Genomic DNA, 22,824 nt, shown 5'->3' on the forward strand with positions numbered 1-22,824 from the left:
CTCTGGAATCTGTGTTCGCCTCGCAGTAGGAGTCCTGCCGCTCCGCTCCTCCCATCGCCTAAGATTCTCCGTATTTTGTGCGGAAGTCAGATACTCACTCGGTACAGGCCTTGGATGCTGTGTTTGTCCAGCCGCAGCAGACTTGTTGTTCTTCTCTTCCCACCTCCTCAGATTTTCTCTGTTCTGTGAGGCCGTCAAGTACTCACTCGGTACGGGTCTTGGAGGGAGCTTCTGCTCAGCTTGTGTTTTCGGACGCCGGATTGGAGTCCTATGCACCTCCTGCCGAAGCTCTCCACCTGGCGGACCAGCGTATATTGGTTCAACGTCCGAAGCCAGCATGATGCTGTTGAAGAAGAGCTGCTCTCGCGGGTATATATGGCCTCGGTATGGACCCCTATCGATGATCACCGGAAGTTCGTCAGGCGAGTCACCACTTCTGGGCCCAATACGTCCGTCATCGAGGTCATTCTCGATTTTGTCGAGAGCCCTTTGCCTCTCCTTCTCGCGTTGTGTCTCTAGCTGCCTCGGTGTAGGGGACGGCTCATGGATCGTGTAATAATGAGTTGGGCGTCGGAATGGGTGTTTGAGTCGCTGGAAGGATGGCATCGTCGTGGTTCTGATACTGGGAGTTAGGTGGCGGAGATACTGGACAGGAGATCAGGACAGGAGTGGTCGATGGTGAGGATACATGCTGGGCTGTTTGGCAGTTCCATGTGCTCGGTTGTGACAAAGGGGCGTTTGTGAACGCGCTGGCTGAACATTCGCTTCAATGCAATCGCAGAGCGGTGCGTGGCCATGGTAATATCTGGACACGTTGATCCTCGGCAAAGGTGATATCGATGGTTTGGAAGGGACAACACATACAGAGCACAATCCATGCGGTAAGGTTGGAACGGAGTAGAGGGGTACCGTGATATGTTGGAGCCTGAAGGTATTATTGCCGACGGCGTTATAAATATACACTACTTGCATTGTAATCTCTTGCAGCGAGATGCTTACTGTGAAGCCATGATCGTTCTTCCGGGTATGCAACAACCGTAAATGCGCCATGAAAAAAGAAGAAACCGCTCCATGGCTATGCAACCGCGAGAATGCAGATGAAACGCCCCCATGCCGTGTGATCGTAAACCGTAACGCCGAAGAACCTCAAAACCTCTTCTTCGCCTTGGCAGCCATAGCCGCCAACTTCTTCTTACGTTCTTCTTTCTCACGCTTCAACCGATTTTCCTCCGCTAGTGCCTCCGCGTCTTCCTTCTTAGCAACCTTGAGTGCTATCTGTTCTTCTTCTTCTACGTCCCAGATACCGCCCTCCATATCAGAAGAAGCGTCAGAGGCATAGTCTTCTTCTTCGTCCTCCATCTCACTAAGCTCGTCCCAGTCTGCGTAACCGTCATATCGTCCTTTGCCTGGGTTCGGTTTGGCCTTGACGGCTGGTGTGCCGTTTCGACTAGACGTTGCAGGTGCGCTTGTTGGACGGGCGGTTCCCTTGTAGCCAACCTCAACAGGCTTCTTGGCAGGTCGTGCTGTGCCTTGATAACCAACTTCGACAGCCTTCTTCTTGTCTTTCGATGGATCGGCTTTCGGGTCTGTTGTTCTTGAGGGTAATCCAGCGACGGGCTTCTTGCCCTTTGCGCCGGCACTTGCTTCTGCCTTGAGTGCCAAGCGTTCTTTACGTGTAAGGATCTTTGTTGGTTCATGCTTGATTGGTGGGGCGATAGGCTTCGTTGAGTCCTTCTCTTTCGCCTTCTGAAGCATAGCGAGATATCCTTTCTTGGGTGCGGCAGACGAGGCGGGTGTTGAGGCGGTGGCGGTGGGCGCAGGCTTGGGTGCAGGAGCTGCAGCCTTCGGTTTGGCAGCGGGTGCGTTTGACGACTGTAGAGGTTTTCGCACGGGGGGATTCGCCGGCTTTGAGGATGCTGGTGCAGCAGTGCCACGATACGGGACGGCGGTGGTAGATGCGGACGGAGCTGGTTTCGACGTGGCAGGCGATGAGGTGGCGCGCACGGCACCATTTGCCTGCGCTGATCCCCCGACAGCCTCTTTCCGCTGGATCTTGACCTGTGTACTCTCGACTGGACCTGAGGCCTTGCGCTTCAGCTGGGGGGTTTGCGAGGCGCTACTTGCCCCTCCGATCGGTCGCGGCGCTGGCCTAGGGGCTCCGGGGGGTGGGCCTTGCTTCGAAACCGTCGCCTGCGTCTTCGCGCCCGTACGGTCGATTATAGACATGATGTCTTTGAGAGACTAGATGATGCAGTCAGCATACGACTGCTGGTGGGGATGGAGTCGCCAGACTCACGCTCATGATGGGCAACTGATAAGCGTTTGACTCAGGCTACCGGTCGTCAAATCGATTGGAGGACAAGTTGTACATGCTTTCCGGGTGAGATTCGCCGGTGTCGATAGTCGGCGATGACTGATCACGCGCGCGGAGAGGAGGATGGGCGCACGGGACCGGTCGTGGATTGAAGAGGGGAGCGGCCAGAGAATGAGCGGTCGGCGGCGGCGCAGACAAGTCGCTTTTATACATGGCTTTGCGCCTAGCCCAAGGACACGTGACAAGGCGGGCGTTTTGCGCTAGTCGCATTGCGGCATAGCCCAGGTAGCGAGATCCCACCCGAAGTCAATATTCGCGGACCTCGAACTTTTCTTTTCTACGACAACCTACAGAAGAACTTGTAGCTTCAGTCTCCGGCCCCGACGGTACGCACCACTTTGGAATCGCATCTAGCAGCGCAATACTGACAAGCGCAGGTTAAATCGATTGAACTCCTGTTCCAGACAAACCACCCCAACAATCACAATGAAGCACCTCGCGGCATACCTCCTTCTCGGTCTCGGTGGAAACACCTCCCCCTCCGCCGCTGATGTCAAGGTAAGAAGGAATCGTCCAGTACAACTCGCTATACCACGTTCTAACAACGCAACAGGCCGTCCTTGAGTCCGTCGGTATCGAGGCTGACTCTGACCGTCTCGACAAGCTGATCTCCGAGCTTGAGGGCAAGGACATCAACGAGCTCATCGCCTCCGGTTCCGAGAAGCTTGCTTCCGTTCCCTCTGGTGGTGCCGGTGGCGCCGCCGCTTCCGGTGGTGCTGCTGCCGCTGGCGGTGCCGCTGAGGCTGAGGCCGCTCCCGAGGCCGCCAAGGAGGAGGAGAAGGAGGAGTCTGACGACGACATGGGTTTCGGACTCTTCGACTAAGCGCGTCGCCAACCACCTCTTCACGATGTATGATCCAGCAAATCTCTCGACCGTTACGAGAATCATGCGCCACGAGTTCGATTTGGGGAGTGTCGAGCGAGCACTACAAGGGATATGGAGAAGGACACTGCGGCATTACTAGATTAATTGCCTGCTGAGATACCCGGAATGAAGCCATGCACCCTCAAACATTCATCAAGTGTACTAGTGTCGTGTGATACCCAACCAATCCCGTATAGTGACTGTGATTGTTTAATATGACCATCTTTCACTAAACTTGCGTTGTCTCCAATTAGACCAGGTCCCAGTTGGAGTCTAAGGCGCATTCTCACCTACTTGCGACATGTCATGTCAAATCTCGCGATTGGCGAACCGACAGTGAGATGTATAGTGATACCACAGCCACCATGAACGAGCATAATAGAGAATGTCATGATCTTGGGAAAGTATTGAAGTGACCTCGGATCATCATCTAGACTTAGAGAAGAATAGTCGCGTGTGAACTCACTGCGTCATCAGGTATTTGGAGTCGTTAAAACGCATCCTATATAAAGCGGGGTTGGGGTGAGGATTCTGTTGCAAGATTCGCAGAACATAGTAACTAGTTACAGTTATGCAGCGACAAATCATCATCACGAATATGTTCGCATCAGTTGAATGTTCTTGTTGGTGAATAGCATGATCGCAGCTGCCCGTCTGGACTGGCGCTAAAAGGTCTCGCTTAGCGCACGGGGCAGCTACACCTCCAGGGCTCTAATTTCAATATCGCCCATCGAGAACTGACGACCGACAACTACCCTCGCGACCCAACGAAGTTCTCCCATCACTTCGACAACCACAAACATGGCTGACGCTGACTACGATCCCGAGGCCGCAGCTGGTACGCCCTTGCCCTCCGCACCAGACCTTCCCACACTCCCGCACCGCTCTCCCTGGATACGTAGACGCACAACGTGATGGACATGGCTAACGAAGACAACAGCCCTTAAGGCCAAGAGGGCGTTCCGCAAGTTCTCTTACCGCGGCGTTGACCTCGACCAGTACGTCTTCCGATCCCCGCGACACCCCGAACGCGCTGGAAATGCATACAAGTGTGGCGGTATTCTGATCGATACACAGGCTCCTCGACCTCGGCTCTGAGGAACTCCGCGACCTCGTCCACGCCCGTGCCCGCCGCAGGTTCAACCGTGGTCTTAAGCGCAAGCCCATGGGTCTCATCAAGAAGCTCAGGAAGTCCAAGCGTACGCACCACTGTCCGCCCAGCCGACGGGTCATTGCTAACACAACACAGAGGAGGCCAAGCCCAACGAGAAGCCCGACCTCGTCAAGACCCACCTCCGTGACATGATTGTCGTCCCCGAGATGATCGGCTCCGTCATCGGTGTCTACTCCGGAAAGGAGTTCAACCAGGTCGAAATCAAGCCCGAGATGGTCGGCCACTACCTCGCCGAGTTCTCCATTTCATACAGGCCCGTCAAGCACGGAAGGCCGGGTATTGGTGCCACTCACTCCTCCCGTTTCATTCCTCTCAAGTAAACGAACTGGGTTTTGGTTGCATGGGTTCTTTCGTGGGGCGGATATGTACTTGATGACCTACAATGAATAAGGTGTTAGGTGCATTTACTCTCGATGGCTACGACGTACACAACGGTCACAGCGGGCATGAAGATATGGTGTAGATAGCACCACCATGACATTCGAGATACCTCCAAGACTGCTCCTTCATTACGTGACATGCACATGTGATGGTGACGAAGCAGTTGTTGGTTAATCAAACATGGCGCTGTGCTGCATTTCACAATGTTCACATTGTACCAAGACATGGTAAGCCAACGAGACCATGGATAGTAGTAATCAAATTGGGTATTGTTACAATAAGAGATTCGACAAGGATGCGATGCTGTTACCTTCCTAAGCGCATCTCAACCTTGGCAAAGTTGTACAGGGCTCGCAGGAAGACCTGATAGTTGACACCCTTGTTGTCTGGTAGGTGGCTGCATTGTATGTCAGTAGGGACTCAGTGGTTCAAGTATGTCAACTTACAAGATCTCCGTCAACCTCAGCTGCCACGGTGGGTATCCCTTTAGTTGCACTGTAGGACTGAACAAAATCAAAAGATCCGGCTCACTCGAAACGTGGTCGTTCAACTGCGCATCAATCAGGTCCGTGTTGATCTGCTCTTGTCGTACGTCTCCCTTCTGGGCCATCTCGGCTAGTGTGCGCGTCAGGTCGACGATGGTGTCGCGGCCGTCGTGTTCGGAGAGGAGGAGGACGGTAAGATGCTGGCGTTCTTCCCCTTTGAGGTCATCGTCTGCACTCTGAGGAGGCGTGTTGGGAGGAGAGTAGGAGGAGAGGTGCGGCGCACGGAGGGAGAGCGTAGGCTTGCGATGGGGTCCGAAGTAAGCTTCTAGGGTTGACCAGATGGAGGCGTGGGTCTGGGGGAGGTAGTTATTAAGTACACCTGTTCGTTCTTGTCAGCATAGCTCTACGGTCAGAATGTGGGAGACTTACCCGTCCGTTCGTAGACGCTCAGAAAGGGTATGCCGGCACTCGCGGCCCAGGCTGCTATCTCACAGACATCGTTTACAAGTCCCTCCAATCCGGCTGTACCCTGACTTCCGTCGTCCTCCTGGTATTCAACTATCACACTGAGGTGCTTGGGCAGCTTCTCGAGGTCCTTGACATCGTGGGCGATGAACTCCGGCGTGCGGTGATGGTACTTGAGCAGCGAGACAACCTTGCCCCTGACAAGTCGGTAGGCGCGACGGAAGCGGAAGAAGATGCTGAATAAGAGGGCGACAACGTGGTAGATTGCGAGGTGGAGGAAGGTCTTGATGGGGCCTGCGAGTGGCTTGCGGTTCTGTTGGGCTGCGCGTTGGCGGCGGTCGCGGAGAGCCTTCTTCTTCTGCGCCTGCGTCTCGCTGTCGGATGGTTCGGAGGGAAGAAAGGGCTTCAGGAGTTCTTCGCGTTGCTGGACGGAGAGTTGCTTGCTTCGTCTAAAAGCGGCCTCTTGCGTGGGAGTCAGGCCTGTGGTAGCCATTACGGGCGGTGTGGAGGGTGTTTAACAACAAAATGAACGGGACAGGCAGCGTCTATGGGAACAGGGTCGAGTAGTTGGAGTATGACAGAAGGAAGAGGAACAATGCGCGCGTTAGCTGGCCATGTCTGGCAGACGTAAGATGATGAAATATCCCGGTGAGGCTGGTGCATACGAAGTACGTGTGGCGCCGTGCCTGCCGAGCACAGCCAAGTGTAGACGCGCATTCCGCCTGCTCCGCCATGCGCTGAGGCGTCATTACGCGGACGCTGTCGCAAGTACTGTGAAGTTGTAGACAAGGAACCCATTGTTTTACATCTTTGTATACGGCCTACCCAGGCTGGGCTGGTGGCATCATAGTGCATGGGGTCACCCGTTGTTCGTTCGGCTGGAGCTGCTGCGAGTGCGGACCTGGTACCGAGGCGTGGGGTGTCCACGGGTGCGACAAGCCACAGTCGCGACTCGGACATGTTCCTAGCTGCATCACCACATGCAAATCACTGCAACAGGAGACATTTACGCCTAATACCATGCGGGAGTGAAAGAGGCGTAACCTTTAGCAAAACCCGGCAATTTCATGCCCCGCGACAGCTCAATCAGCACCTCCAGGGCAACCGGGGGCATTGGCGCGCTGGGCTGCTACGATAGACGTCCGTGATAGTAGACTCGAGTGATACCCAGCACCCAAGGCGCAGTTGCCCACACCTCTGCAACCATGCAGCGCATCAGCTCCGATGGCTCGTCGGTACTTACCCACCAGACGTCGAGGAATTCGATACGCGCGCCGCAGTTCACCCTAGAGAAGTTCACCGTAAGCAGCCGTACAACTTTCGCTTGATTTCCTCTGTTGACTCTCATAGAGCAAAGACTTCCTGGTCAAAGACTTCATCGAGGACCTCTCCCAAATTGCCGTACCTGCGACACGACGCTCCGGAGGCGCTGCCGGCCAGCAGACGTTCGATCCCAAGCCGCTCATTCGCACGTTCGAACACGCCCTCACACGACTCAACAGTCTTTCTGAAGACCTAGAAGAGAAGGAGACTGAGCTATCCACGGCTGTGCGCCGTGCGGAGCTGCAACACAACCAGAATGTCGAATCGCTTGGGAGACGGCTGGAGACGGCCATGGACAAGTTCCAGAGGCTAGATAGCTCGCTGAACGGCAATGATGAGGGGGGGTCAGATACTGGGGGCAACGTGGCCATGCGCATCGGAGAGCGACTCGAAGAGCTCGATCGCCAGCGGAAGCGAGCCCTGGACGCAAAATTCCTGATTGAATGCTGGCAAGAAGTCAGCGAACGGGGCGAACTCATGATCCTCGAGGACCAGCGAAAGAACGGCGATATAGTACGGTGCGCTGAGATTGCACGTCAACTACTGCGCATCAGCACGCGTCTCGACCCAGAGGGCAGCCAGCGAGTCAACGGAGAGGTACAAAACGGCATGAAGAGGAGAACGGTACACCAGTCGAGACACAACACGAAGGAGGTCATCGAGAAGTTCTTGGAGAACCTGGAGCAGGATCTCCTCAGCAAGTTTCAGGAATGCTATGCGCGTCCAAACTACGCTGGCATGCGCGACTGTGCCATTGCGCTCAAGGGCTTCAACGACGGAGCTAGTGTCATTGGAACATACGTCAACCAACACTCTTTCTTCATCGACCGCATGCAACTGAATGGCGAAGATCTAGCGACAGATTTGGAGACTTGGGATCGCCTTCAAGATCCTGATGCGGAACCACCAGGTGTCGAGCCTACACTACAGTCTCTGATCGACGAAGTCAAGATTGTCGTTCAAGATGAGTCCGCCATCATCAAACGAGCATTCCCGTACTACGAGGAGGTGCTCATCAAGTTCCTCGAGCGCATCTTCCAGCAGTCGATACAAAGTCGATTGGAGATGGTGCTCGATAAAGCAGGAGAACTGTCTTCACTAGCATTCCTGCGCTCACTGCAGGCATCTAGGAGCTACATCACGCAGTTGGTGGACGATCTAAAATCACATGGGTTGACAGAGCACCCGGAGCCTGCTACTTCGGCGGTCGCAGCTACCCTTGATCAGCAACTGGAAGAGCTCTTCTCCTCCTACTTTATTGGAGAGAAGTATATTGAGCGGGAGAAGAAGAACCTTGAGGAGCTGTACTCTTCGCTATTGCTCAAGTTCACTATCTATCACTCGCGACGTAGCAAGATGCCAACCTCGTACTTTGGATCGCTAGCCCAGCGAGGCAAGGAGTTGGCTGCATCCGCTCGTGACAAGTACATGGAACGCCTTGAAAGCACCGAGTTGCCCGCCAGTCAAAAAGCAACGCTACTTCGCATTGCTGGCTTGAAAGAAGACCAACAAGAGAAGAAAGACATCGAAGTGACTGATGAAGATGGCAGGCTATCGCTACCGGTCGCTAAGCGTATGCTCAAGTGGCTGGCAGAAGGTGTTGGGCGGGGACTTGAGCTGTCGCCTGGTAATGAGACGCCGAAGGACGTGCAAATACTACTGAACCTACTGCTACGGCAGATGGGCGAGATCTATCTGGAGACGGCACTAGACGCGTAAGTCATACCTGCTTGAGTTGCGCATCCTTACTAACACCAAAACAGTGCACAAGACCATGCCGTTTCTCAAGAGAACTCCAAGACAGCCCCTGATCTCGCCCACTTCCCATCGCTCCACGCCATCACTACGATCCTACATCTTCTCCAACAAACCACTACAACCATCGTCCTCCCCCTTTGCACACCCAATCTCACTATCCGTCGCGACATCGAGAAGTCTGCGAACAGCACAACGTCGACCCTTGAATCTAAACTATCCAACATCCTCAATCTCACACTCACAGCATCTCTCAACTGGGTGAGCAGATGTCTGTCTCAACAAAAGAAGACCGACTTCCGACCCAAAGAAGACGATCTGATGGTAACAACCGAAACACAAGCTTGTCGCGACGTCTCCGCGTTCCTAACCCGCGTCGCCTCTCAAGCCTCCGCCGCCCTCTCCGGCCGCAACCTCTCCCTTTTCCTCGCCGAACTCGCTCGCGGTCTGCGATCTCTTGTTCTATCCCATCTCCTCAAGTTCACCATCTCACAAGTCGGCGGTCTTAGTGTGTCCAAGGACATGAACCGCTATGTTGAGCTTGTGAGAGCATGGCCTACGGGCGATGAGCTGGAACCTGGTGCTATGGATGTATTGACGGATGTCAGTACGTTGTTCATTATTGGACCGGAGGCGTTGAGGGATAGGCTCAGAGCTGCGGGTGGACAGGATGCGCAGGAGCTGAAGGGCTTCATTGCTAGGAGGGATGATGTTGGAACTGTTGGGGTGCAGAGTGTGCTTAGTGGTTTGTAAAGATATAACGGTCGCATAAGGTTTGTGGAGCTATGAATCTATTACCAACACATTGAAACTGTCCACCAACTACACAGCGAACGTCATTCTGAGCATGCGCCACGAACTTTTCTGGCCATTAACCAATCATATTGACGCCAGTATCCGGACGCCACGCACAGCCAAGCAACGAGACTCATGCAGGGTCCGGATATCGCGGGTCTGAATGCTAATAATCGACCTGATAACTCAGGCCTAGAGGCCTAGATGTTTTGAGAGTGTGGTTCGGCGCATGTCATTAGTACATAGCGGGGAGGAAGTGACGTCGAAGGTAAGGTGCCTTACTAGACAACATATGATACATATGAGGAAACATTGCCCCATAAACTTAGCTATCACGAGATCATCATCAACAATCACCTCCTAACGAACATTCCTTCTACATCTGGACGCATCTGCCTAAACACTCTCAACAAGTCCTCCCAACCGCAACCATTTGTATCACAAGCGCCCTCGTGGCGTTGCTCGCCTGCTTTAGCGGCAAATCATCATCGCACTCACGTTCACGCCCACAATCGCACTCATCGAAATCAAGATCGAAGTCCCAACCGAGACGAAGTTCAAGCAAGCGCTCTACGCGTTCGGGGCATCCGCATAGGAGTTCGAGAGATCAGTCGCATCGTTCGCACGCTCCGAGACGGGTTTATTAGGTGGTCGGCATTTCTGGGCTTGGGGTACGGGCTGTGTTGTTTGGGCGATGGGACGGAGTGACGGGTATGGTGTGTGGGAATCATGCCGGGCGTTTCTGTGCAATTGAGCTTGTTGGCGTCATGAAGGCCATCTTCAGCAGCGTTGGAAGCGTTCCGCTCAATCGCTCTCTGGCACTCATGTATTATTTGTGATGAAACTTTTGGCCTAATATTGACAGCCCTGCATGTCTAGTTCATACTCACCGTCAAATCCAGTCACTTTTCATCTTTCATCCTTCATCGCTCATCGCTCATCGCTCACCACACGCTAGCGTGGTGCTTCGTGCCCCAGCCAAATACAATCTGCCTGGCTCTTGACCTCCAAAACCACTACGCTCCACTCCACATCATGGCGCCACCCGAGATCAAGAAGATGGCTCTGAAGACCACCGCACCCGTCAAGACCAGCCGCGTCGTGAAGACCAAGAGGATGTACCGTATCAAAATCAAGATCGGCAAGCAAGCGGCCAGGTAAGTAATGATTTGATTTTGTGCTGTTTATGCCGCGCTGACCAGATGACTCTTAGGACTCTCCAAAATCGCGACTCGCCACTCCTGCGTCTGCCAGCGGAGATTCGCAATCAAATATACGGCTACGTTATCGGGGGTCATGAGGCCTGTCCGACCTGGGATAGCGGAGCCTGTATTGACGTCGAAATCCGAGCTTCACGATACAACACAAGCGGTGGCACACGGAAATGCTGGGCTGAACTGTTCAACCTCACTTATGTGTGCAAGCAGCTCAACATGGAGACGAAGAGCCTTCCATATGAACTCACCGTATTCCAGGCAGACATAGGTGCCGCCTTTGAGAGGTTCATGTGTCAGCTCAAGGAGGAGAAGAAGCAACTAATGACCACCGTTTCCTTCGGCTTCAAGCACTTTCACAGCGCTAGCGACTGGACCGACGCGCAGTCCCTTACCCCGGCTGAGCTGTTCCGCTGCACCTCGTTGAACACCGTTATCTCTCGCGTCACCCTCGGTCAAGCTCAGAAGTTCACAGTGAAGCTATTCGCTCGACACATGGGAGCGCGTATCATTCCCGAGAACGAACATCTCGGATACATCGAAGACCAGGATCTGTGTGAAGAAGAACAAGACGTCTTTGCAGAAGATGGAGAGTAAAGGCCTCTGGTAAGCGTATGAATACCTGCACCTCGGTTTGTTCGTGCTAATAAATTCTAGACATCTCTTCTTGAGGTGCGTTCTTCCCGTTCAGCTCAAGTACGCTTCCCAGAATTTGTCAGTCATCTGTACCATCATGTCGATGACTTTACTTCTTCGATACCTTCATTTCGCGAACATCGTCAGCGTTCTCGATCACCCATCGCGTGCGGCATTTTCTACTTTGTTACGCACAGTGGTAACAGAAGTTTTGAGCGCTTTCCTAGGCACCTATGTGGAAATGGAAACTATGCTTCGAACTTGAACATTCTGTAGAGATCCGTTGAATCGTTGTCTGTACCCATAGCTACGTATGATGGAAGACTCTAAGGAGTAGGTGGTTTCGTAGCACATAGGGCACAAAAGGCATCGACTTGATCTCAAGATGGTTGATTTATGTACTGCTTCATCGTGTGATCTTCCCATCTTCCACACTATCTGCCAACTCATCCTCTACCCGAATGGCTCAATGGAAGCTATCCGCAATGTCATAATTACGAGACAATTTATCCCTAACCCTTCGAAAGCCTTGAAGTGGCCCTTTGCTTTGCACTGACTTCGCTTTAAGCCACTTCTGCAGTATCACCATCAGCCTCTCTTTATAGACTGCCTCAAGTCGATCAAACGTCTGCCATTTATGCTCCCGCAGTAATTCCAGGTAAAGCAAGTCCGACCTACATCGCACGTTAGTAAGAATACGTTACTAGACTCTTTCTGTAAATCATAAACCACTCACCAGTATATCCCAACCTCTACATTCTTCCCCTGTATAGCGCTGCCCATCTCCTCGAAGCACTCTCGCAGAGGTATATTCGTTTCGATACCACTCCATTCCCACTCTTTCATAACTCTCATCTCCTCGGCCGTTGGTAACGTTTTTGAGAAGATCAAATGATCGCGTGGTAGACACTCTAGCACATGCAAGCCCAGGTCAAGATGGGTAAGCACCGGGAATTTCGCCAGAAGATTCGACGCAAACCATAATCTCGACTGCTCCACCAGACCGTTTCTATCGTCGAATAAACGGATAGAGTACAGAGGCAGCGAAAGCTTCCGTATAAGACAAAGATTATGTGCCCCAATCTTCAGCCAAAAGGTCGTGAGAAGACTCTGATAGCCGTATTTCCCGTGTGCAGGTATGAGATTGAAGCAGTAGAAGCCGAAGAAGTAAGTGCGCACCTCTTGGGAGATTTGGCGGCTTGTCAACATGAGACTCCAGAGGATGGGCCGCGCGGATGATTCGAGGGCTTGAAAGGTGCGGCGGTAGCAAAGGCGGACACCGACCGAGAGTGAATCGGGGTCGCGTTTGTTGAAGAGGTATCGATAGATTTGCTGTCGAACTTCTAGGGGAAGCTTTTCGAAAGAAGATTGTGCGGGCTGAGCTGGAGGGGATGAGACAGTAGGGTTTAGTTTTATTGCAGATAGAGAAGACGTGATGCCGTCTAGTGTTGCGGATGGGGAAGACATGACTGAGAGATGTTGCCCGATGGCGCCGCAGTATCTTGAAGATGAATACGGAGCGAGTTGAGGAATCAAGAAGGTAGAACTATGGTGGAATGCGTGCATTGTTGATGAGAGACTGCACCCGGGTAGATAAGTAGGCTAGGGGACTGTGCAAAGTCCAAACTGCATCACTCCGTGGCCCACCTGGGTAGATTCGCCGCATGTACTCGCAGAGAAATGGCACACCCATTCACTCGACCTGTCAGCGCTTCATAGCAAATGTTCTAGCTCATTATTCTCTTCACCCGCTTGATAAGTCGCTACAATCTTGCTGGCTTATCGAAAGCAAACAGCGACCTCCCCTTCTTCTCACCATCTTGCCAAACCCATCCGCTTTTACCCACAATCTCGACCGCACCACTAGCCATCTGTCGCAATGTACTTTCATCTCCATGGTTCGAGAGGAAACGTTTGTTGCTGCTCTTTAAGCGGCCAATAATGTGACCTCGAAGCGGGCTGCCGTCTCGGTTGAACTCTACGGTGTAAGTTTCGACAACAGCCTCGCCCTCTGGGTCGAAAACGAGCTCGGGCGCGGGCACATCAGTAATTTGCGGCGGTAGAGGGTTCTCTGTCGGATAGTTTCCTTCTCTTCTAGGCTCTTTCGACAATATCACGACGTACTGATAGCTCAGAACGCCGCCATTGCAGAGCACCAGTCCTTTCTGGCCTTTGCCGTCTCTCAGCTGTCGCGTCATCTCAGTGAGCGCATGCATCGAGTAGTTATTACCAGCTCCGCCAAACGATGTCAGACCACCAAGTATCGTCAATGGCTTTTGACGACCAACCACAGGTATTCCTAGATGCTGCGCCGCAATCTTAGGCACGATAGGGAAGCAGGAGTATATATCAACTATATCCATCTCTTCTTTGGTCGTACCAGATGTCTTCAAACTCGCATCGATAGAGCGCGATATACTGGGCGAAGAGTAGAAGTTCGGTCGTTTCCAGAACTCATCGTCGTCCTTCGTTCCCGCGCCGCCAAGCGGATAAACCCATTTCGACTCGGGAACACCTAACCTTTTGGCGAAGGAAGTCGATGTAAGGATGACTGCAGAGGCAAGATTAACCGTGTTGAAGGCGTTCATAAGCAGGGGATCTGCGCGTGTGATGTAAGCGTCCGTTCCTAATGCGGAAAAAGGTGAGACCCACAAGGATAGCATATCATCCTGTTCTTCTTCCCAATAGTCTTGATATCTTCCTCGCTACTCGAAGTTCCTTGATTCCATGCGTACTCATTATTCTTTGCGACGTCTGCAAATTCAGCATACAGTTTTGCGCTCTCTTCGTGGTTTGCTTTTAGCGTCTGCCCGCGATGCGCACGAAATGCATTTTCGTAAAGCGGATAGACGTGTATTGGCGCACCAATCTTGTGAATAGCGCCGAGGTCTTTGCGAGAGTCAGTAGAGGAAAGGGTTTGCCAGAGAGAAGAAACCGCACTATTTCCTAGGTCGCGACCTGTTGGTGTGAAGACCGAATCTACGGATTCGGACGGAGCTGTCCAGCCTGGGGGAGGAAGCTTCTTTGCAGCTGCGCATGCGGATACTGGTACTATTAGTGATGATTGGAGGCGGCAGGAAGGTAAGTGGCACGTACACGAAGCTAATGCTTCACCTCCAGTTACAATCGCGACTTTGCATTCGCCTTTTGCAATCCTCTTAGCGGCCTCGTCGAAGAGCTTTCCTGGTTTATCGCCTCCATGTTCGGAATATCTCTTCCATTTCAGACTCTGATCAACGCCCAGCTTCTCTGCCAAAAGCCCGGGTAGATCTGGATACGGCCAAGTCCACGTCTTGACGACATCGATGCTGTCGATTGCTGACTGCAGGTCAGTCCTCGAAAGAGATGCGGTGTCGCTGATGGCTTTCTGGATGGCTTCTAGCATCAATGTCGCGGGCTCCTTCGCATCCGCGATGGCGGTGGAGCGGTTCTTGATGTCGCCTACGCCGATGATCACGGGGGTATTGGTGGACGTCATGTCGTGTTATGGGATTCACTGCAAGACGGCGCCGTTTGACCCCTTGGTCGCGAGATGCAGTTTTATCTATGTCACGTACTCTGTGATTGACCATGGCTACCATTGCATGTCGGCGAGTCATGGTTGACGTGAGGAGTCGGATTTGCCGAGGTACAAACGACGCGAACCACTGCGGCACGCGCTGCTCATGTCCTCGACGCGTCAGTTCCGGTCATCGTGATCGATGCATGATCTGCAACAGTCCTCCAGTCTCTCCATGCGGCGTATAACAATACGACAAAAGCCTGTCCCTCCGGATTGATGCCGTTGAGCGGGGTCCGCTGACCCTCCTTCAGTGAGTTAACTACAGGTGCCGCAACACCAGTTTCCTCATCTAGATGGTGACTGACAGACTCCAACTTACGCGTCGCCCATCCTACATACCGTTCCCCGAACGTGCCAGGCTCGAGGACCGCCAATCTGAAGAGCGTAGCTGCCATTAACGCTGTCCCAGCAACCTCCGCAAACCATGTGTCGTCATCGAGATAGTTGCGCAACAGGCCGGATGCATCTGTATCGGCTTCTATCGCGCCGTCAATAATGCCTTTGATCATATCCAGTAGCATGTTCTGCTTATCAGCGGTTTCCGATTCATACTGAGATTTGCGCAATGTTGCTAGGACCCTAGTCATCCCAGCTGCAGCCCAGGCATTGCTCGTACACCACGCGCCGTCATCGCTCTTTACGCTATGCGTGCCCTCGGCATTGGCGATGTGTCGCCAATACCCTTTCGACGTGCCCAGCACCTCGCAGTATAGCTGGCACTGCCGTACACTCTCTTTCACCATGCCTATGTCTGAGGTGAAGACACCGTGGTATGCAAGAGCAGGCGGCACCATGTAGATGAAGTCTGCCCACAAGGAAGGGTACGCATCGCGATGCGATATCGCGCCATTGCTGTATCTGGGCGTGGTGGAGAGCAGGTCGTGCAGCTGGCGATTTACAGCGGAGAGGTAAGGATTGTCAGGCGCTTGGGAGGTTGTTGATTTGTAGAGCAACAAGGCCGGAATGCAGAGAGATGTCGGATCGGACGACGAACCTAGTTACTGCCTTTAGCATGCGTTGGACGAGATCTGAGAGAAGAGAGCTTACCGTTACCTTCACACAGTCTCGCGCTATTTGTCTGTATGAATGGTTTCACATATCGCAACGCTTCTATATCCTCTACCGTCAAGTTTGGTATCTCGCCCCCGGGAAATGGGTCATGAAAGATGCTGTAATGAGGATCTCTGTACTCGAGTAGCGCTTCAAATACGGTGCCGTACTCCCAGCTATGTGAGGCAGTTTCCTGCGCTTTGGAGAGAACTTTGTCGATCACAACCTGCGGAATCATATCGCAAACTTTCCGGTCGACACTTTATGTTGATCCTCAAAGTCGATGGGGATTGTAGATTCGAAGCGCGTGCGTAGACACGTCTGCGGTATGACGTTCGCGACGCGCGCATGTGGTGTCATCTCCGCGCCTTCGCTTCCTGCCGCGGGCAGGTGCAGAAAGCTTGGTGAGGGGTTATTGTTCCTTCCAAGGACCCTCGAAGCTTGACCCAACCAACTCGACAGGCCCACGAGAGCCACTCAACTTACGTTCTGAGATATGATCGACTGTAGAGGATATTGGGCTGTTGTAAGCTTACATGACCAAGCATAGAACTCGCCCCTGCGCGATGTCATGGGTCATGTGTGATCAAAAAGAGAGATGAGTGTGCTCCAAGAGTACATGTCGTGTGTTGCTACCTGTCTTCAAAAGGGCATGCGGGTGGACTGAATGGTATCAGGAGACCCACATGTTGGTGTGCGCAGGATTGCAGGACCAGCCGTGTCGACTGGGGCGGACGCCCGCGCAGTGTTACCGCACTGATATTTACCGAAGCTGACAGCCAGCTTTTTCTTGAAGGTCGGCAAGTAAGTAAGTACTAGGATGAGATGCGAAAGGGTTCCTTCACTCAGAAATCCGAGCACATGCTAAAGCTGCTAGATTGATGTCTGGTATGACAGTGGGTCGCGCCATCATGGCCCTACGGATGATGTACCCACAAGAGACCCGCAGTGAGCATCCTCGAAGCGACGTCCAAGCTTCTGAGATCCTGCCTGGGTGAAAGTGTTACGTTTGAAAACCTCAATGGTACGAGTGCTGAAGATAACAGTAGCACATGATGATAACAAGGGAGGCCTAATAGTATTGCGGTTGAATGTCAAGATTTTCGAAGCGAAGAGGTACCAACATGTCGAGCTACTGCGTCTATTCCTATACGGCGCATAAAGTCTTGGTTGGTTTCATCGGAGACTTGTCCGGTGGGACCGAATAACAGCGCCGCCGGATGAAGCACGAACCGCTATCCCCGCGATCTCCAGGTTTTGCAGTTGACTGTCAGCCCTGGAGTCAGTGCACTCTCCATGCGCCCCATGATCAGCTCCATCTCTACCCAGACCCAGCTCGCAAACCAGCGGCGGGTACCTCGAGCGCTAAGGCTTCTAAGCATATCTCCAAAAGCTTGTCCGGGCTCTGGACACGCCCAGTTTGAGCCTCATGCACACAATATGCACGGTTTACGTCGGCTCAGTTCTTATCACCTCACTCCGCACGTAGGGCGCGTCCTAAAAACCCAAGAGATGAACAGTGCCCGTGGCGCAAGGAAGTAAAACCGAAGGAATGCGCGCCGCTCAGAGGGGACGTCATCATACGAGTAAAGTAACGGGCTGCAACCATCACAGCGCTCGAGGTATTTTTCCCCGCATTTCCTACCGGTAGTTTGCACTAGCCAACGATAATTGGTTCCCAGAACCCGTTCTGACAAGGGTCTGGGCTACTATCGTCCCATACGTTCGATAAGGACTTGGCCACCGAAGCCGTACCATGTTTGGGTAGGTCCGAACCGCGAACGTGGAATAATCCTCCTCTCGCGCCGGCCCATACACCACATTTGTTACAAAATCTGCTATCAAGGCCGGCGCATTCTTCAGCCGCCTCTGACATCCCATCTATATAACCACTAGGCATCCCTCTAGGGCGAAAGCAAGATTGGTACCGCCGACCAAGCCCTCCTTCTGTCTCGTGTTAACCATGCCGAACCACCACATGGCCGACGAGAAGCCTGAGGCTGTGCCGTATGGCTACGATGAGAGCCAAGTCGGTTTCGAGGAGCCGTTTGTTCACGGCGCCGCTACTGTTGGTGGTGAGACTGGACGAGGAGGAGACACACATCGTGGACTGAAGAGTCGACACATCCAGTTTCTGTAAGTCTGCGTTCTCTTGTGTCGCTGAACCAATCGCTAACAACTTGCCAGTGCGCTCGGTGGTGCTATCGGAACAGGTCTTTTCATCGGATCTGGATCTATCCTTGCTTTGGTCGGCCCTGCTCCCTTATTCATGGCCTACCTCAGTATGATGCTTGTTGTTTACAACGTCATGAACAACTTGGCTGAAATCGTCACTTACCTTCCCATGCGCGGTATTACCATCCCTTACTTCATCAAGCGATTCGTAGACCCGAGCCTCGCGTTCGCCGCTGGTTGGAATTACTGGTACGCCTACGCGATTTTAGTGGCCGCTGAAGCTACAGCTGGAGCAATTCTTGTCGAGTACTGGGAGACGCCTGTCCACAATGCTGTCTGGATCACTATCTTCCTGGTCGTGGTCTTGTTCCTCAACATCGTCGCAGTCGAAGTTTTCGGAGAAGCCGAGTTCTGGTTCGCTTCTATCAAGTTCATCACCATCATTGGTCTTGTTATCCTCGGCTTTGTCATCATGCTAGGTGGCAGCCCAAACGACCAAGGCCGGCTCGGGTTCAGGTACTGGAACAATCCCGGAGCTTTCAAACCGTACATCGTGGAAGGGAACTCCGGGCGTTTCTTGGCTTACTGGACTGCCTTCGTCCGGGCTGGATTCGCCTTCATCACTTCGCCTGAGTTGATCGCGCTCGCTGCTGGAGAGACTATTGCCCCACGCCGGAATATTCCCAAGGCTGCTGGCCGATTCGTTTACCGTCTCGCCATCTTTTATGGTCTGGGAAGCTTTATCATCGGTGTCATTGTCCCATCAGACGACGATCGCCTCCTCAGCAAGAGCTCCAACGCTTCCGCCTCTCCGTTCGTCATTGGTATCCAGCGTGCGGGAATCGTAGGTCTGAACCACGTCGTTAATGCGGCCGTCTTGACATCAGCATGGTCTGCCGGAAATGCTTTCTTATTCTCTGGATCGCGTGTCTTGTATGGTATGGCTCTCAACGGAGAAGCGCCTAAGATCTTCGGCAGAACCAGCAAGAAAGGTGTACCATATGTAGCTGTTCTCGCTACATGGGCCATTGGACTCCTCGCGTACCTGAATGTCTCCAGCACTGGCGCCCAGGTCTTCTTGTGGTTCTCCAACATCTCCACCATTTCTGGATTCATTGCCTGGATCGTTGTCATGATCACATACATCCGCTTCCGCAAGGCGATGATATTCCACAACTTGCTCGAATCTCTGCCCTACCGCACACCGTTCCAGCCATATCTTACGTACTTTGTTCTCGGCGTAGTGTCGCTCCTGACTCTGACCAACGGTTTCCAGGTCTTCGTGCCTGCCAACTGGGCCGTTTCCGACTTCCTTGCCGCCTATATTACCATCCCGATCTTCATCGTACTTTACGCCGGCCACAAGATCTACTTTAGGACGCCATTTGCGATCAAGGTAGAGCACATTGATGTTATAACGGGTGTGCGAGAGATGAACGAGCTGTGCAAGGACGATATCACCGGTGCACCTGTGCCGAAGAACGTTATGCAGAAGATTTGGTACTGGATTGCTTAGAGTGACACTATATAACGGTTGCGGTAATTACTTTTACTATCTAGCATGCTCTTTCTATATGTTATTAGCTGTGTATAATGCGCTCAAAAGCATACTGAACTATAGTTGCTTGATAGTGAAGACCCCCCGCCTTCCATCCTACTCTTACTGGTTAGTCAAGACATGCGGCTGAACCATTTGATCAGCCTTACCGTGCGTCTAGAGTTGTGTACGCCTAGCATCAGGGTAAAAAAGCTCATGCATCAAAACTGTACCTAGCCACTGAGATCCCATCCAATGATCATCTGGCACATGACGGCATCGGAGTGCGGAGCAAGGCTATGGGATCGAAGTCACCTGAGCAGCATCCAATAATGAACAGCAATAATGACAACATCATAGTCGAAGCGGTGAGAACGCAGGCTATATACACACGTTGCCCTACGTCTTTCATGCAGTCCAAATCATGGCGCGCGCGTCGATCAGTCTCACCGGTTTCTGTGCTACATGCAGGTGCTTTCGATTCCGAACTAGCGTCGCCTTGCCACGCTTCGTACACACTGATAGCCTGATGTACCCCATGCATGTTGCTCGGTTAGCTAATGCGGCTCTGCTGTTGACCCGGGTTGGCCCCAGGAGAGGGAGAGCCCGACCCAACGGTCTAGGAATAACGGTAGAATGCTCGCCATCTATCTTCTCTTGTCTAGCTCGAAGATATCGTGAACGACAAGATGGAAGAGCGCTCGCATTTTGCATGCAATGGGCTTTTCTCTCTGGGATCGCTTGTTGATTGGTGCTTGAATGGTCCGTTCCCTGGTAAGTCCCAGGAGCTGGCATTCGAGTGAACACGCTATGATGCGTGATCTGCGGCTTACTCGAATCCGGATATCATGCCGATCAACTCTTTTTTTGACGTTGGATATGCGGCCAAGTCAGTAGCGCCAGATATTTCGCCAACATTGACGTGCTGAAGAAGCAGACATCGAACCTGTTTCCCGGGAACTTATGCTGGCCGGCATCGCCGGTGGTGGCGTGCAGGACACTGCGCTGCGCCCGCAAGATCAAAACCGGAAAGAACTGACGCTCGGGAAAGGTAACGATGATTGACCTCGGTGGTTTTGAGGTTGACAACGTATTTGAACTGTTGCCTTTGCCTACGCCTATAGTGATGAGTGATGCACACAGGTTGTGGTGATTTGTTCACCTCGGGTACGATGCTCTTGTGCCAATCTAAGCGTGGGGGTCGAAGGATGTGAGCCAGGGATGCGCCGCGGGCCCTCAACGGATTGAACGACTCAGCCCTCGATCTGCTGGAGAAGCGCGCAGAGGAATATCAGGTCATTGCCTTCATACTGCTGTCTACCACTGGAATATGCGGAGATCCACCTTCTTTATCTTTTGATATGCTCGACCGCCGGGCTTATTTAGTGGAGGAATCGGACGGCGGTTGAAGTTCTTTCCGGCAATGTCGCGATGATGACTTTCTGATCCCTAAGCCCCTGCCTTCACCGCCAGTCGCAGACTCAACGGGCGTCCGACCAGCGTACTCAACCCTGATCCGAAATCCTGAAGCTGATGGCGTGGCATCCGGTGAAAGGACCATTATGTTGTGTACATGTTTGATTTGGTGACAACAACCGTTACGACGCACGTAGGCTCGAGACGAAGTCCGTAACGGATGCCCGCTTGTTGGTTGGAGTGACGATAACATATTGGCCCTTCTTTGCGTTGCTAGAAGGCAGTAGCGACGGCGTATGCTATGTGGCGGAAAGCAGAGCGGACAGGGTATATAGAGATCGATTTCCTAAGTCGTGGGTCCCCGCAGTGCGATCAATTTACGGTTCGAACCGACCAGCCTGCTGCCTACTCTTTCTTATCTTTCCTCGATCTGAGATAGCGTCGAACAAGATCAAAACTGCCGAATCGATCTTGCTGCATCGGGAACCTTACTGAACTCCGGCTATCATGCAAGGCCCTCCGCGCCGCTACTCCGTCCTGTACGACGAGATTGTAGAGAACCCAGAGCTTGCGAAGTTCCGGAGAAACATGGACTTATGGACTTGGATGCTGTACAACGAAACGGGGGAAATCGATAAACTACGCCGGGAATGTGATGAACTCATCGAGACCATTGGCGCGAAGGATTCTCGCTGGACCGTCCGCACACTCCTGGATTATCACCAGGCCTACCACTTGTACGACCATCCAGTTTTGAGGTCCAAAATTGAAGTTTTGAAGATCTCGGTCCGACAATACAGTAGGTTTGGTTGATTCTGTGTGCCAAGGATCGTGCTGACGGTGGCGATGTAGGCGAAGATCTCTGTCTCGCAACCCGTGTTGCTAACTTACCTCACCAGTCTGACGTCTATGCTCGACATTTCGCTGCTCGAAAGACTTTGTTCGAGGAAGGTCTGTTTGGACCAACCAAGGAGGAGGCGGCCATGTACACCCAGGTTCCGTCGCATGCCGATACCTGTTCTTTCAAGGACGGCGAACTAGATGAGCAGGACATGTTGACTGCTTTCGTTATTCGGCACCTCGAATCAGTCAATACGTACGTGACGCAGTTGATCACTCGCATCCTGAGACAACGAACTCTTGAGGAAGGCGTTGCACCTCGGCAATACCTTGAGCTTAACAAGATACAAATGGTCGCCAACATACTTACCGGAATATATGTACCAGTATTCCTAGCAATATGCTTGGGCATTCTGAGCTGCATCGAATCTGAGAAAAACCGTATTGTTGTGCTCGGTGTGCTTGGTATCCTGCTTGCGCTCCTCATGGTCGTGTGCGTCCCGGTGCCGAAACGTAACGACATGTTCGCAATTACGGCTGCCTTCTTTGCGGTGGGAGGTATCTTCATAGGAGCGAAGCGTGAAAGCGATTGATGAAGAGAAGGAGCGGGCAGATGGTGGGTGAGCTAGGTGCAGGTGCCACCTCATGCAGGGCTCAACACAGCTGACGTAGACGGTGCAAATCAACGCAATGATGCAAGCGCGATTCACTGCTATGAACTATGTCCCAAATGATCAATCCTCTTGTCATCATGGATAGAGTAAGTCGAGAGAAGCG

General features: G+C 52.7%; 9 protein-coding genes across 9 annotated transcripts; 6 read left to right on the top strand and 3 right to left on the bottom strand.

Moving 5' to 3' along the window:
* Positions 1 to 1,146: 1,146 nt before the first annotated feature.
* On the bottom strand, positions 1,147 to 2,302 carry J4E78_004840 (uncharacterized protein; the record flags this gene model as incomplete). The annotated part of the gene is made up of 2 exons (XM_049365467.1): positions 1,147 to 2,241; positions 2,297 to 2,302. The coding sequence occupies 2 exons, from the start codon at positions 2,300 to 2,302 to the stop codon at positions 1,147 to 1,149; spliced, it is 1,101 nt and encodes a 366-aa protein (XP_049223268.1).
* A 498-nt stretch (positions 2,303 to 2,800) lies between these two features.
* On the top strand, positions 2,801 to 3,197 carry ALTA5 (60S acidic ribosomal protein P2; the record flags this gene model as incomplete). The annotated part of the gene is made up of 2 exons (XM_049365468.1): positions 2,801 to 2,872; positions 2,928 to 3,197. The coding sequence occupies 2 exons, from the start codon at positions 2,801 to 2,803 to the stop codon at positions 3,195 to 3,197; spliced, it is 342 nt and encodes a 113-aa protein (XP_049223269.1).
* An 843-nt stretch (positions 3,198 to 4,040) lies between these two features.
* RPS15 (ribosomal protein S15) lies at positions 4,041 to 4,733 on the top strand (the record flags this gene model as incomplete). Its single annotated transcript, XM_049365469.1, has 4 exons — positions 4,041 to 4,077; positions 4,180 to 4,237; positions 4,317 to 4,438; positions 4,489 to 4,733. The coding sequence occupies 4 exons, from the start codon at positions 4,041 to 4,043 to the stop codon at positions 4,731 to 4,733; spliced, it is 462 nt and encodes a 153-aa protein (XP_049223270.1).
* A 367-nt stretch (positions 4,734 to 5,100) lies between these two features.
* Positions 5,101 to 6,237, bottom strand: J4E78_004843 (uncharacterized protein; the record flags this gene model as incomplete). Its single annotated transcript, XM_049365470.1, has 3 exons — positions 5,101 to 5,191; positions 5,241 to 5,658; positions 5,709 to 6,237. 3 exons carry the CDS (start codon positions 6,235 to 6,237, stop codon positions 5,101 to 5,103), a joined length of 1,038 nt encoding a protein of 345 aa, XP_049223271.1.
* Positions 6,238 to 6,949: 712 nt separating this feature from the next.
* On the top strand, positions 6,950 to 9,575 carry J4E78_004844 (uncharacterized protein; the record flags this gene model as incomplete). Its single annotated transcript, XM_049365471.1, has 3 exons — positions 6,950 to 7,045; positions 7,095 to 8,782; positions 8,831 to 9,575. The coding sequence occupies 3 exons, from the start codon at positions 6,950 to 6,952 to the stop codon at positions 9,573 to 9,575; spliced, it is 2,529 nt and encodes an 842-aa protein (XP_049223272.1).
* A 1,077-nt stretch (positions 9,576 to 10,652) lies between these two features.
* Positions 10,653 to 11,428, top strand: J4E78_004845 (uncharacterized protein; the record flags this gene model as incomplete). The annotated part of the gene is made up of 2 exons (XM_049365472.1): positions 10,653 to 10,774; positions 10,831 to 11,428. 2 exons carry the CDS (start codon positions 10,653 to 10,655, stop codon positions 11,426 to 11,428), a joined length of 720 nt encoding a protein of 239 aa, XP_049223273.1.
* A 1,802-nt stretch (positions 11,429 to 13,230) lies between these two features.
* J4E78_004846 (uncharacterized protein) lies at positions 13,231 to 14,945 on the bottom strand (the record flags this gene model as incomplete). Its single annotated transcript, XM_049365473.1, has 3 exons — positions 13,231 to 14,066; positions 14,120 to 14,512; positions 14,564 to 14,945. The coding sequence occupies 3 exons, from the start codon at positions 14,943 to 14,945 to the stop codon at positions 13,231 to 13,233; spliced, it is 1,611 nt and encodes a 536-aa protein (XP_049223274.1).
* A 3,112-nt stretch (positions 14,946 to 18,057) lies between these two features.
* Positions 18,058 to 19,770, top strand: J4E78_004847 (uncharacterized protein; the record flags this gene model as incomplete). Its single annotated transcript, XM_049365474.1, has 2 exons — positions 18,058 to 18,215; positions 18,267 to 19,770. 2 exons carry the CDS (start codon positions 18,058 to 18,060, stop codon positions 19,768 to 19,770), a joined length of 1,662 nt encoding a protein of 553 aa, XP_049223275.1.
* A 1,944-nt stretch (positions 19,771 to 21,714) lies between these two features.
* On the top strand, positions 21,715 to 22,640 carry J4E78_004848 (uncharacterized protein; the record flags this gene model as incomplete). The annotated part of the gene is made up of 2 exons (XM_049365475.1): positions 21,715 to 21,906; positions 22,107 to 22,640. The coding sequence occupies 2 exons, from the start codon at positions 21,715 to 21,717 to the stop codon at positions 22,638 to 22,640; spliced, it is 726 nt and encodes a 241-aa protein (XP_049223276.1).
* Positions 22,641 to 22,824: the final 184 nt, after the last annotated feature.

The sequence above is a fragment of the Alternaria triticimaculans genome (assembly GCF_023758025.1).
Source record: "Alternaria triticimaculans strain BMP 0046 chromosome Unknown scaffold_5, whole genome shotgun sequence".
NCBI lineage: Eukaryota > Fungi > Ascomycota > Dothideomycetes > Pleosporales > Pleosporaceae > Alternaria > Alternaria triticimaculans.